This window comes from Lichenostomus cassidix, unplaced genomic scaffold, assembly GCF_008360975.1.
Source record: "Lichenostomus cassidix isolate B80296 unplaced genomic scaffold, HeHo_3.0 unassigened_scaffold_chr26, whole genome shotgun sequence".
Taxonomy (NCBI): Eukaryota; Metazoa; Chordata; class Aves; order Passeriformes; family Meliphagidae; genus Lichenostomus; species Lichenostomus cassidix.
This window is the reverse complement of record NW_028147268.1, coordinates 1400863-1415018: the sequence shown is the minus strand read 5'-3', so window position 1 is coordinate 1415018 and position 14156 is coordinate 1400863. Positions and strand designations below refer to the sequence as shown.

General features: G+C 46.4%; 1 protein-coding gene across 5 annotated transcripts in view; it reads left to right on the top strand.

Annotated features, from left to right (window-relative positions):
• Positions 1-14156, top strand: part of KCND3 (potassium voltage-gated channel subfamily D member 3) — a 97028-nt gene that overhangs the window by 64252 nt on the left and 18620 nt on the right. For all 5 annotated transcript variants that reach the window (XM_085044288.1, XM_085044283.1, XM_085044285.1 and 2 more), the window contains exon 3: positions 4663-4825. In XM_085044288.1, the coding sequence (XP_084900414.1) occupies positions 4663-4825 (163 nt within the window). The remainder of the gene's footprint in view (positions 1-4662; positions 4826-14156) is intronic.

Genomic DNA, 14156 nt, shown 5'->3' with positions numbered 1-14156 from the left:
CTCCAAACAAGGCAGAAAATAAGTATATTTAATGTAAAAGAATCCTAGCATGAAATAGGCCCTGTACTTCCCCAGCCACGGCTGATTTACTGTTCAAGGCTGTCATTTGACAGCCTGTTTGAGATTCTCTTGCTTCAAAGCCATCACAGCTCTGTTTACAGCTCAGTCTTGCAGGAGGAACCAGGAGCCCCAAGGTCCCAACCCAAACCAGTCTGTGATTCTGAGTCTGCAAAACCCAGCTGGACATCCCTGCAGACATTCAAGGTTGAGTGGACAGGGCTTGGAGCAACTTGATGGAGTTGAAAGTGTCCCTGCTGGCTGCAGGGGTTGGAATAAATGGCTTTTTAAAGGTCCTTTCCAACCCAAACCCTTCCCTGAGTGCATGGCAGAGCAGCACAGGGGAGCTGCACCTCGCTGGGCCCCAGAGGTGAGGGAAACAGAGAAAAATGATGAATTAAACCCTAAACAAGAGATCCAAGTATCCCAGCCCCCTTGCCATAGCTGGTAATTCCCTGCTCGTTCATCATGGCAAAGCCCACAGAGGAATGAGCAAAATCTGCCTTTCCTTCCCTTGGATCATTGGAAGTGACATGATCATTATTTCTCCGGGGGCTCAAAGCAACATTAGCAAGATTACCTTGGACTTCACCTGTGAAATGGAGGGACAGGAGCTCCTTGGAGCTGCCACGTGCAATATTCAGTTTGGCAATGCCACTGAAACCTTCTAGCTGAATTTTAGCCATTTTTCCCCTCCTTTGTGCAAATCACAACATCGCCGAGTGAATTACTTGGAGCATAAAAAAGGATCTCTTGCACCTGGAAAGCTACATGCTAATGCCATGCTTTATTCCAGCTCTTTCATGCAAAAGGCTTTCAAAATCATGCTCTATTGTACAGTACATAATGTTATTATTCTGTCTTTATTGTCCTAAAAGCAGATGCTTACTGGCTGGAGCAAAATCTTCTTTTGACTCTCCTGTGCCGGGCAAAAGGTTAGAGAGATAAAGCAGCTCCCAAAGAGCTGCTAATGCCCGTGTGAGGCAGAAAAACTAAATCGGGAAAGAGCATTGTTTCTGTTCCCAGCTCCAGGAGATATTTCAGCTTGCCCTGGGTGTGAACACCGCGTGGTTTGGCACCACCGGGCAGCCAGTGTCCCCTGAGCTCTCCAGCTCTGGGACAGGGAAAAGCACAGCCCTTGGCGTGGGGTGGAGGAGCCACTGTCCCCTGGTGCTGTGCTGGCCCTGGGAGCTCAGCTGAGTCTGCAGGGACACCTGGAGCCTCTGGGAAAGAGCAGCTGATGCTCTGCCAAGGTTTGCTGGGGAGCAGGAAGGTGTTGTCCCCCTGCACTGTCCTGCTGACCCCAGAGCTGCTGGATGAGTCCAGAGGAGATCACTAAAGTTGATCCCCAAGCCTATGGAGCCAGGCTGGGAGAGCTCACCTGGAGAAGAGAAGGCTCCATGGAGAGCCCAGAGCCCTGCCAGTGTCCCACGGGGACAGCAGCTCCATGCTGCTCTAATTCATGACCCAGCAGCTCCTCCCCAGCTCACTGCCTCATCCAGAATGAAAAGTTGGCTCAGAAAAAGGCTGCTGGAAAGGAGCATCCTCTGCAAAGCTGTTGCATTGTCACCACAGAGCTGTCACCATACCTCCTGATGTCCCCACACCAGAGATTTCCCAGCTGTTTTCCTCCAGCTCCCTGTCTGCAGGGCTGGGAATGCTGCAGGATCATCAGAGACGCCGTGAGGAGCTATTTTTAGTGTGAGTCATTTGATGAGCTCTTGGGCACCTTATTTATTGCTGTCTCCAGCTGGGACCTGAGCAGTGCCCAGGCACCTCTGTGGCTCAAACCAGTGACCTCTATTTGAGAACACTTCTCTACTGACAGCGAGAAAAACAACAGCACATTATGTTGTCAACACTAATAGCTGCTAATTAGGGTGAGTGACATATGACCCTTTTTCTAGCCAAAGAACACAGAAGTCACATGAGAAATAATAAAAAGAAAGTTGAAGTTCTGCATGCAGTGTTTTCCAGTCTAGAGAGTGACCACTAAAAAAGTTATTTTCTGTTATTTTCTTATATCATCCCACGGGATGATCCTTCCCTCGAATTCTGCAGCTGAAAATGAGCTCAATCTGTTGCCATCTCTGTGGATTCCTGGCAAAAGAAAGAGGGAATGTGTTTCCCTCCAGGCTGCTGCTCTGGCCTCTCAGTCTGGCCAGATGAACAGCACATCTGTGCCACCCCAGAGCCCTGGGACCTGCAGACTGTGCCACCCCACATTCCTGCACAAAAACTCTGTTTTAGCCACATTTGCACTGCTCAGCACCAGGGGGTCACTGCTGGCTGCTCCCCCTGAGGAACTCAGCACCCCTAAACAAAACAAAAATCAGGTTGTTAATTGCTGTTTCCAAGTGGGAAGCTGAGGTGCAGAAAGTTGAAATTATTTACTGGAGGTCACATTAAAAGCCCACAGAATTCACAGCCTCCTGTTGTGTTCCTGCAGCTCAAACATCCCTCAGACCCTCTGAATGTTAATCATTACCCAAGTCCTCTGTCTTCTCGCTGCTCTAATGAGATTATTGATGAATTACTTAAAATGCACTTTCTGGAGAAGTTTTTTAGATGACAAGTTGCCTTTTACTAAACAAATTAATGGGAAAGTTGAGTTCTCTTGTTGCAGTCTGGGGAAAAGGAGTTTTTGGTTTGAAATGCCTAATTAGTGCTAACTGAAATCCAATCTATGAGTTTATTTGGCACTGTACCTGATATAAATATGCCATGGGGCCATTAGAACCTTGTGGTAGCATCAGGACAGAAATAGTCTCCCCAGCAATGAATATTGCAGGAGCTGTGGATGTCAATAGAGGAGCAGAACAATTGCAACTTCAGAGGTTCATTCCAAGCCCTGTCAAAGTCACAGGGAGGCTCTCAGTGAGTGCAAGGGGATCAACACGGAGCTCTAGCTGGGTTTGCCTCTGGTAAACAAAGCTAAGATATTCCCAAACATCAGCTCTGACATTTCCACATCACAGCTCAGTCCAGTAAAACCAGAGAAGACATTCCCAAGTGCCTCATGTCCAAGCCAGCAGATTCCCAGCGAGAGGAATCCAGGAGAATCCTCCAGGAAAACTGCAACATACCCAGAATGTCACCAATTCCAGGTTTGCCCCTGTGCCACTGCTCAGCCACTGCAGAGCTCCTCACTGCAGCCTCTCTCACAAGAGCTTTGCAAATGAAGTTCTCCATCTCCCCACAAAATCCTTCCTCCAAGCTCCAAGCACTGATCTTTCCTGGTGGTGTTTTAAAGCAGCTTCTCTGAAGTCCCAAGTAATGAGGTAACTCAGTCTGCATGTAAGAACAAAACTCTGAGACAGACTGAGCCAGACACTTATTATTGTACTTTCTGCAAATGCACAGAATGGCTTTCTCTCTGTGCTCTGGGTCGCTGAGATCATGTTGGAGGCATATGATTAATTTCCAGCCTTACTGTGTGAGGGGCTGGCAGGAGAAAAGTGAGGTTTTGGTTGGTTTTTTTTTGACCAGTGTTAAATGAGGTAGAAGAACTTGTCACTTAGCAAGAGCTTTGAAATTATCTTTGCAGAAAGCAGCAGCTAAAAAGTTAATAGACACAAAGAGCAATCTATTGATTTGAGGTTTTCTGATGCGGGGGGAGGCAGAAGTGTTCTGTCTGGGATAAGTAAGCTGTGGCTAATGATGCTTGAAGCATTTAACATGCAAGGAGTCCTGCTTTTATTCAGCTCCTCATACCAACAAGTTCTTGCATGGGGACAAGAAGTTCAGCTGATAAAAAAGGTGTTTTGAAACATTTGGTTTTCCTCTTGGATGTAAATAATTCTTTGCTCGACTCTATTCCCCTCAAAGCTCTTTGTTGGTCCTAGACTGACATCAAAGGTACAACTAAAGCCTCAACTGCAATAAATCATTTCTCTTTTCATCATTTGCTGCACCAAGCACCAGAGCACCTCAAAGAAAACAATGGAAATGCTAAATACCATCTGATAGCAGCCAGGGGCTTCTCTAGATGTCAAATTTTGGATTTTCCCCAGGGCAGAGGGGCTCCAGCCCTTGGAACATCTCCACAGCCTCCTCTGCACTTGCTCCAGCAGCCCCACGTCCTCTTTATGCAACACAAATCACAACAGAAGATTGTTGGGTTCAACCCAGTGCAGAGCTTTGTATGAATATTTTTCAGCTGCTCTCATATCCCTGAAAATTCACCTTTTGCTGAATGCAGACTTTGAACAACCCCCAAATTTCTGACTGTGCAGATGGCCAGGAAACTGCTGGGGTTTGAAATGGAAGTGTAAATCAGTCCTCATTTGCACCTGGGTGCAAGGGAATGAAAATAGATGAACTGCTCCCCAGCAGACACAGAGTTTTAAGTTTGCTGGCTCTCATCTGCATGGAGAGGTGTGGAGAGAATGAGTGAGGATGTGAATTTAAACACCCAGCAGTGCCTGAGGCAGCATTTCTGCTCTGGTTCAGCTCAGCTCTGGCCAAGGCAGGTGGCTGTGCTCACTCGGGGTGACAAAACAGCACCGAGCTGTCCCTGAGCTCAGAGCCACCCTGCTCACTGCTCAGGGACCTGGCAGGCTGTGCTCTCACCGAGGGGCTTCCCTGTGTGTTTGTGCCCTGCAGCTATGGTGACATGGTGCCCAAGACCATCGCGGGGAAGATCTTTGGCTCCATCTGCTCGCTCAGCGGGGTGTTGGTCATCGCGCTGCCCGTGCCGGTCATCGTCTCCAACTTCAGCCGCATCTACCACCAGAACCAGCGGGCAGACAAGCGCAGGGCGCAGAAGGTGAGTGACCCTCGGCCCTGCCTGTCCCCTCCTGGGACACCTGCCACCCTCCCAGCCCCGAGCAGGCACAGCTCAGCCCCTGCACACTCTGACAATCCACTCAAAACTGTCCCCAAACAAACCCCACGCTGTGCCCAAGACCTGCCAATGCCCCCAGCCTCTGGAAAAGGACACAGAATGGCCAAAGCCACCCACAGCACCCAAATACAGCACAAGTGGCACAAAGGAAGTGCCCAAACTACTGAGGTAAACCTGCTGCCCCAGAACAAGGGCAAGATTGAACTGCCAATGCTCCCAAAGCCAAACATGCACCCCAAAATATGCCATGGTAATTCCTGCCTGGCTTTTCTCCAGGATTTGTGGTCTGAAAAACCATTGTTGTCAAATTTCAGCTGCAGAATTCCTCCATGTGTTCTGTAATGTTCCAATGGCATCCAACTCTGAGCCACATTTCACACAAGTTAATGCAGGAAACTTCACACACAACTGGATGGACTCTTGTATGAAATTTTCCTATTACATGTCATAAAATTACACCCAGATAATAACTTACCTAATCACGTTCCTACCACAAGGAAAATAAACTCATGTGATCCTACAGAATTTCAGCACTTGTCAACCCAAAGTCTGACCAAGACAATTCACACATCCTGATTGGAAATAGCAGTGTTTCCCATCAGATATGCACCACTAAAGCCCTCGTTGCTTTCACACACTGCACTGCTGTATTTTCAGCATCAGAAGCAACAAGGCTGTTACTGCTCACCTTTCCTACATCCTTGTCTGACACAAATATATATCTGTGTTCACATAAACCCTTAAATCAGCCCCAGGAGCTGTTTTTCCTCCTGGCTGCTTCGTTCCTTGCTGTCTCTCTGTAGTTTCAAAAACACCCATCCAGCAACACACACTTATCAGCGCTCATAGCCCTCCCAGCTGTGACTGAACACTGGGAATACACAAAAGCCCCTGGAAATGGGAAGGGATTACTGAATATTCCAAAGTCTGAACACTTCTTGCCAGTAGAAGCTTACTGAGTCACTAAGAGGGTATAACAGATTTACTGTATCTCTATTTCAATCTGCTAAATTACACCACAGAATCAGGTTTCTACAACAACTGCAAACTAAAGGCCTGAGGTTCTTTTTCTCCCTGTGGAATGCTGTCTGCCAGAAATTCAAGACTCAGGGGACCTGATGGAGAACAGTAGTAGAAAAATGTGTTATTTCTGCTTCAGGCAAGCATCTGGGCTGTGCCTACCTCTTGCATCTCAGGGAGCTGACAGCAGAGAGCTCAGATACAAGACCTACAAAACCACAAAATTTGGCAGTCAAAACACAAAAGGGGAGTAGCAGAGAGGCAGAATCGTGCAGGAAGCAGCTGCAGCCTCTGCAAGTCACTGCTGGGTTTTACAAATCCCTGCCTGAGGTTCCACATGGCACACTGAAACCAGGGAGGTGTTTTGGAGGGAGAGCTGTTTATTTGATCAGCTACACAACACAGCAGAGATAAAGGAAATGTAAAGGTGTCAATGTGCATCTGCACTGCTCTGTCAGCAGCTGGACAGGGGGATCCAGTGGGGATCAGCACACTCATGGAGGGCATTTCAACCATTTGCAGAGTGAGTTGTCTGAAGTGAGGCTGAACCCAGACATGAGGGTTTGGGGTTTCACTGGGACAGGAACAGGGGAGGTGACAAAGCGTGGGAAGGACAGGGAGACTCAGGCAGAGGTTTATGGGGACAGCACAGCCCAGCTCAAGAGCTGAAGAGTTCGAGAGAAAACTCTTGTTCTACTGAAACAGCTCCAAAACAGAGACAGAGCTGCTCCACAGCCCAGCCCAGGCACCCAGAACGGGCAGACAAGATCTGTGCAGAACTCTGGCTCACCACCAGAGAGGCTCCAGCAGTCACTCCAGCTCTGTGCTCTTGCCCCTCTCTCCAGGCACCAAACCAATGTTCCTTCCCCTCATTGAGCTCTTCCCTCTGTTCCTTGGCCTGTGATCCACCTGGTGACAGGGAAAAGTCCCCCACCTTTGATGCCAACGTGATTGATTGCAGCTTTTATAAAGGTTTGCTGTATTGACACACACAGTGTATAATTTCCCCCCATTTGAATTTCTAATTCCCTTGATATTGGTGGAATTTCTCAGTTAAGAAACTTTTCTCAAGTCAGAAGTGTGAGTAATTTTCACATGATCAGCACTGCATGAATACTAAAGAGAAGGAAGGAGAGAGAAGCACATTAATGACAATCCCTCTGGAGCTGGTCAGATGTGCAAAGGGACACTCAGGAGCTGCTTTGATACCACACTTGTTCAGCAGCATCCCACACTGAACTGAATCCATCCTCACACAGTTAAAACTCTGCCCCCATCTATTAAAGTTACAAAGACATTTGCATGGCTTTTTCAAGAGGGTTGGAAAAAATCTCTTCACTCTCAGTCCTTGAATATGAAGAATCCACCAGCAGAAGCTCCTTATAGACAGAATTTTGAGGAAACAGCTCTGAATCAACACAGTGTCTTCCTTTAGCACACTAGAAACTTAATGAATTATTTTTCTCTTTTAATTGAAGAGCAGTTTGTCAGGCATGTATTAGGATAAATGCATTGGAAGTTCTGTTTAGCTCAAGAATCATAGCTTTGATGATGTACAGGCAGATTTCAAGATTACACTATAGACCATATTAACTTTTTAATATGAATTCAGACTGAGGTTTTCCACTCAGAAATAACAAAGGCAAAAGTACTGTAGAAGCCTCAAATTGTCAGGATTGCCATTCTCAGATGTGAAGGTTGGGGGTGAGAAAAGCTGGACTCTCCTGCACTGTGGGGTTTCTGAGGGATTTTTGCACTCAAAAGCAGGAAAACAAATTCCCAATGTCCCTCTGATGGGCTCAGTGCTCACTTTGTCTCTCAACTCTTGAGGGGGCTCTGGTCTAGCAGGAAGAGGTATTTAAATAATGTGAATAAAATACCAGGAGGTGGCTATTACTCATCAGCATCTATTCTTCAACTAACTTGAGGAGAAATGTTCCTAAAAAAGAAAAAAAAACAAAACAACCACAAAAAAAAACAAACTACCCGTGATCTAATCACTTTAAAGATAAATTATTCTTTGCCAAACCTGCACTGTGAGACAATTAATTACAAGGAGATCTGGCAAATATTAATTCATTGTGCCGTGGTATGGAATTCTGTCCTCTGGCATGCAGCAAGGACCAGGTCAGAGTGACTGGAAGATAAATTGATCATTTGTGACAAGGTTCATTTTGGCAAAATTGTGTTTTTTTCTTTCCCCCCCTTTTTTGACTGATGCGCTAAGAATAGACCTTCCTGACTTTGAAACGATGCTGTTCCTCAGTGAATGTCACAGCCTTGGATTTGAAAGAGAATGTGACACTTAAAAGGGATTGACAATAGAACGACTTTGTAATTCAGATGATGCTGGAGGAGCTCCTCTGCTGGTTCAGTTTGTGCAAAGATGCAACACGGAGGAGAAGGAGCTGCTCTGGGTGGAGGACAACACCTCCCACTGCACCACCCTGGCAAGGAAAAGCAGAGGCAGCTGCTGACAGCTCCTGCAGTGCTGCTCCTTTGGCAGCAGTGGGGAGAGGAGAACAGTTCATTGTGGAGAAGTTGGAAAAGCAGAGAGCACAGTCCCAAACACAGAGTTCTTGCCCCAGAGAGGGCAGAAAGGCTGAGGGTGACATGGGGAGCAGAAGAGCTAAAATTGAGCAGAAGTGTTCAAGATCTCAGCAAAGGTTCAAAGAGGAGCTTCTCACAAAATGAGGTGCCTCTCACACAACATCAGGAAAAATGTAAATGCTTAGATGCTGTGGGAAAAAAAAGGCAGCTCTGTTTGAAGTGCATTTATCGTTTAATGGTTAGATTTGCTAAATGAGCCGAGATGCTGGAATAGCTGATAATCTCAGGGGGATTGGTGTTGGCCTCAGTGCTGCATTTCACAGGGGCTGTGCTGAAGCTGCCAACAAATATAAACCCCTGGTAATCACAGTGCTTGGTTTCAAGCCTGCAGTAAATGTGCTTTTGACGACTACAGCCTCTCAGGGTGTTCAATTCATTTCATTTATTATCTGGTGGCCTTTGACTCCCTGAGAACAAGCAATGCACTGCAAAAGCCTCCAGACAGACTTCTCATTCCATCCTCCAGGCTGTAAGCCTGGGGAGAACCAAACACAGATTTAGGCAAGGCAAGGACTGCCCAGGACAGAATCATTCTGCAGAGCTGCTCCCACATAAAACTCTAATATTGAACTGAAAACTGTATCCCAGGCTATGAGAGAGCACAGGATAAATTGGGAGATGCAGGGAAGTGGACACGTTGTCTGGGGGATGAATGAAAGCATTCAATCCCTGAGCAATCCCAGCAGCACACAGGGATGCTGGGGAGAGGGAGAAGCAGGAGAGTTCCTGAAGATGATGAGAGGAAGGGGATGGAGAGGAAGGGGGTGGAGGGAGGCAATTCCAGACAGCTCCTCAGGAGATGGTGGCACACAGGCAGCTCTGAGTGCAGCTGAGCTAGAGGTAACTATGGAGATGCTCAAAGGGGCTCCAGCCAAAAGGAAGGAAGAGCAAGGACACAAATGCCTGATTGTTCCTCAAGAGGAGAGTTAGCAACAGCCTGTTCCATCCCCACTCCTTCCAGGGTGCAGGGAGAGGAGAGCTGGTGCTGGAAAAGCCTCAATTCTGGATTTGTGTCATCCCTGTACCCATGAGGAAGGCAACCCACACACCTGTCAATAATGGGGCCATTATAATAATTGATTTGCTACAGAGCAGGGGAGTCAGCTTTGAAATGTTCTCTTTTTTCAGCTGACACCCAAAATTTCGGAGGTGGGTTAGTGAACTTCAGAGCGTGGAAATAAAGGCCAGAAAAAGTGAGTGGAGCTGTCTAAGGAGAGCTCAGCAACAGAACATGACTCAGTTCCCAGCAGGGGATGGGGTTGGGAACTTAAGGGGAGAGAGAAACAATAAGGTTAAAACTGGAGCTGGCTGACATTTAAAGAACATGTTTTTTTCAACCAGAATGAATCTGTGTGGAATATGTTTTTGTTGTTGTTGATATTTAACAGTCTTTGACAGGGGAGAAAAGGCTTTTTTATTATTTTTTTCAAAAGATATTTCATTTTTGCTGGGCTAGGTACCTCTTTCTGTTTGTCACATCTCTTAATAAGAATTCAGGGGAAAAAAACCCAAACAAACAAATAAGCCAACCAGGAATCCTGCCTCTTTTCTTTCATATCATCAAGGAAAGCAAAATAAGATTTTCCATCAGTTCAGCTACTCCAAATTCCCTGAGTCCCAAATTGTATAAGACAAGGAGTTGTCTCCTCTGAGATGAAGGGCTGAAATCAGTGAGCTCCAGTTTATAGGTTCAGCCTCCAAAGCAAGCCCAAATATTACAGCTTGCTGTCAGCAGTGGCTCAAAGCCCAGCTGGAATTCCTTCCACACACATCCAGAAGCTGCTCAGCGTTAATTCTCACTGAGGCTCTTTCACATCACATCTCAGCCACAACCAGAAAACATGCAAACCACAGGAACCTGACTGATCCATCCAGGCTCTCCTGGGTCACCTGAGCTCTGGGCTGTCCCTGTCCCAGCTGCTGGCAGCCCAGCTTTGTGGCCAGCTGGCCAGATGGCTCCATTATGCAGCACAGTTGGGAGGATCTGTAATGTAACATTGCCCACTCCATCCCAGATGCTGAAATAAATGCAAACTGAAATCACCTCGTCAAGGAGACCTGGATTGAAGCATTCAGCCAAAAAATGTTGGGAGTCCTACTTTGGATTTGGCTGCTCGTGATCAGATTTCCTGTTACCTTTATGATCTAATTAATATTTCATCAGGCTGCCCAAACAGCCAGGATGGGGTGGGTTGGGCACAGCTGAGCCTCAGCAGTTCCAAATTCCATGAGGAGCTCCCAGCCCTGCTCTGACTGCAGTGGTGACATCAGAATTCATGGATACCTCACTGGGGCAGGGGAAAGAAACACTGAAAGTGCCTGCAGATGGTAATGACAGAGCTTGTGGGCACTGATTTGTCCCCTGGCAGGGAGCAGCCAGCAGGCAGGAGCTGCCCTCCTCTGCCTCTCCCTGTCACTGTTGGGACAAACTGATGTCACAGCAGCTCTGACCTTCCAAGAGTCAGTCTGTGACTCTCAGTCATGCCCAGGACCACAGGAGAGGCTTGGGATGGATTTGTCCTCTAATGCAAGAGATTTGTCACCACATCTCTCAGGAGCAGGCAGGGGCAGTTTCAGTGGGAAAGGCAACTGTGACCCAGCTGATGTCCTGTGATGAGTTCTGAGCCATCCTGGCTCCCAGCAAGCGACACTTTTCTCACTTAGTACTGCAAACTCCCACAGGAGAGGAGGGATGGAGCTTGGATCAGCCTGTCCCTCCTGCCTGTCCCTCAGAGGTGACACTCACTGGAACCAGGTGCTGCAGCAGCACTACCTGGAGCTCTTCCCTTCCCTTCCTGCAGCTCCCACAGCTCCACACCATTAATTAGTGCTCATCTATCAGGGCCAGGACGTTGGCATGTGACACCAGATCAAATTCTGTTAATTCCTCCAGCCCCTGAATACTTTATAGTTATTAATTAGGGGTGGGAGCTGTGTGAAAGATGTTATAAAAGTGAGCTCTGGAAACACAGATAAAAAAAGACAGACAGATAAATCACAGGCAGACAGATGCTCATCATACTTGGCTTCCAGTGAAACACTGAACCTGATTTTAGACTAATGGAGAACAGCAGCATCTCTGTCAAAGCCACAGAAAAACACTGGGATCTTTTGTTGAGCTTTTAAGAAATAAATTTCTAGACAAGTTCTGACACCCTGATTTACACTCCATAACAATTCCAATTTCATGAGATTATTCCCACTACAATGGAGCACCTCTTTAACCACATCCTCACAGCAATTCTGACCCAAGCTCTAAAAATCTAAAAATCAGCATAATACTATAAAGAAGTTTACAATAGGAGGAGACCAAGCCCAGTGCTCCTGTTGCTTCCTGACCATCCTGCCAGTTATGCATATTGTGACCCTTTAAAATTCCACGTTTAATCAGCCAGGATATCTGAGACTGGTGGAGAGGCCCAGATCCATTAAACTCCATATTCTGTGCATTGTTCTATAAATAGCCTGAACATCATGATCCTCAGTGTTGGAGAAGATTAAACGATAAAGTTCATTGGAAATGATGTTCTGTTGCTTTAATGGTGCCAAGGGTAAGGTAGCATTCAAAGGAGAGGCACAGAGGAGGAGAGGGGAATCTTTCATCTCTGGAAAGTAATGAAGAGACCCAAAATAAGATCAAGGTCTGACTCTAAGTGGTTCTATCAAATTATATAGGAATATAATGAGTTCTGCACTATCTAATTTCCATATGCAGCTCTATAACATCTCCCCCAAAGCAAAAGTGACAGAATATGTGAACTTGGCTCAAAAGCTGTTTAATGTATAGATTTGAGAGGAAGGAAAATCTAAAATGTGCATACTTTGTTTCTTAGGGCGAAAAAAGGTTAAAAGGAGAAGAAAAAGTTACTTTCAGATCCTGTATCACTGCTGTGCTCTGGTTCCTGCCCATTGCCACAGCCAGATGGGCCAGTGGAGTCATTTAATATCTTGTTCATGCCATTATTTTTGACTGCTTTTTTTTAAATGAAGGATTTTCCATGTTCTGCTTGGCAGGGAAGAGCTGCCACAAAAGGCCAGGGAGCTGAGCAGGTTCACACCAGATGACAGTTCCATTCCCTTTCCAAGTTACATCAGAGTTCCCACTCAGAAGTACAAACTGAAGTCACTGCTAAATTCCTTCCAGAATTTTACACTAAAAAATTAGTCAAAGGTTCCAAACAAGATCATTTCAGGAAAGCAAGACCATAAATAGCAGAAAACACTTTGCCATTTCAGACCCCAAGCCCTGTTGTTCAGCCTGCACAACCTCCACAATGTCCTTGTCACCTTTGCCATCTTCCAAAATCAACCACATTCTTTCCATCTAGAATTTACAGTCCAAACCCCAAACCAGCAAGAAGATACAGACAAAAACAAGAAAATCAAGCACTTGCTGAATAGCTGTGATATTTCACCTTGAGAACAAAAATCAGATCCAAAACACTTCGTTGATGGCTTTGGAGAGCAGCTTCACTTCAGCCCTAAAGAACCAGTGCTGCTCACCTACTGCAGCCACCACCAACATTCAAACTATTAATTATTTAGAAATTAGCATATAAAACACTGTTCATTACCTTGTGTGGCTGTGTTTTCTGACAGGAATCCTCACAGTGTGGTTTCAGCAGGAAAAGGGAGAAGGGACAGGGATGGAACTCCTCTGATGTGAGGAGATAGATGATAGCTGGTAGATAATAGATATCATTGATAGATAAATACCTTCAGGTGTGCAGGATTTGGAGTAACTGAAAAACCTCCTGACAAAGGGTGGAGGGAGCGTTAGATCAGGTGAGCTCATTAATATTTAAATACCTTCAGGTGAGCAGGATTTGGAGATACTCAAAAACCTCCTGGACAAAGGGTGTGGAGAGCCGTTAGACCAGGTGAGCTCATTAATGTTTAAACACCTTCAGCTGTGCAGGACTGGGGGAGACTCAAAAACCATACGGACAGAGGGTGTGGAGAGCCGTTAGAGCAGGTGAGCTCATTAACATTTAAATACCTTCAGGTGAGCAGGATTTGGAGATACTCAAAAACCTCCTGGACAAAGGGTGTGGAGAGCCGTTAGAGCAGGTGAGCTCAATAATGTTTAATTACCTTCAGGTGAGCAGGATTTGGAGCTGTTCCAGAACCACCTGGACAGAGAGTGGAGGGAGCCCTGCAGAGTTAGACCAGCTGATCTATGATGTGATTCCAGAGGTTCTTTCCAACCTTATCCTGACACAGATAACACTACAAACAGCTGCAGTGCACAATGAGTGCAGCCTGCACAGTTCCTGACAGACAGGTGCTCCACTCACTGCTTGCTCAGGAACAGGAGATCTGGAAAGCTGAAGTTGTCTGGCAAATATGGAATTGTGTCATAGGTTGTAGCTTAATAGTTTATTATCCCACATGAATCAAGAGTGAGCGTTATCTCCACAAGAACTGGATGAAGATCATTAATAAATAATAATTAGCTGTTTCCTGAGCCTGCCATCTGGTAAGCATTTCTCCCAGCCAGCAGCTCTGCTCCCTGCACTTCTCCAAAGAGCAAAAAGATGAACACAAACTCTTCCCTCTCTGCCAGTCCCTTTGGGAAGTGCAGACCCCCAGATGCTGCACCCTCCCCACCCCACCTGAGCAG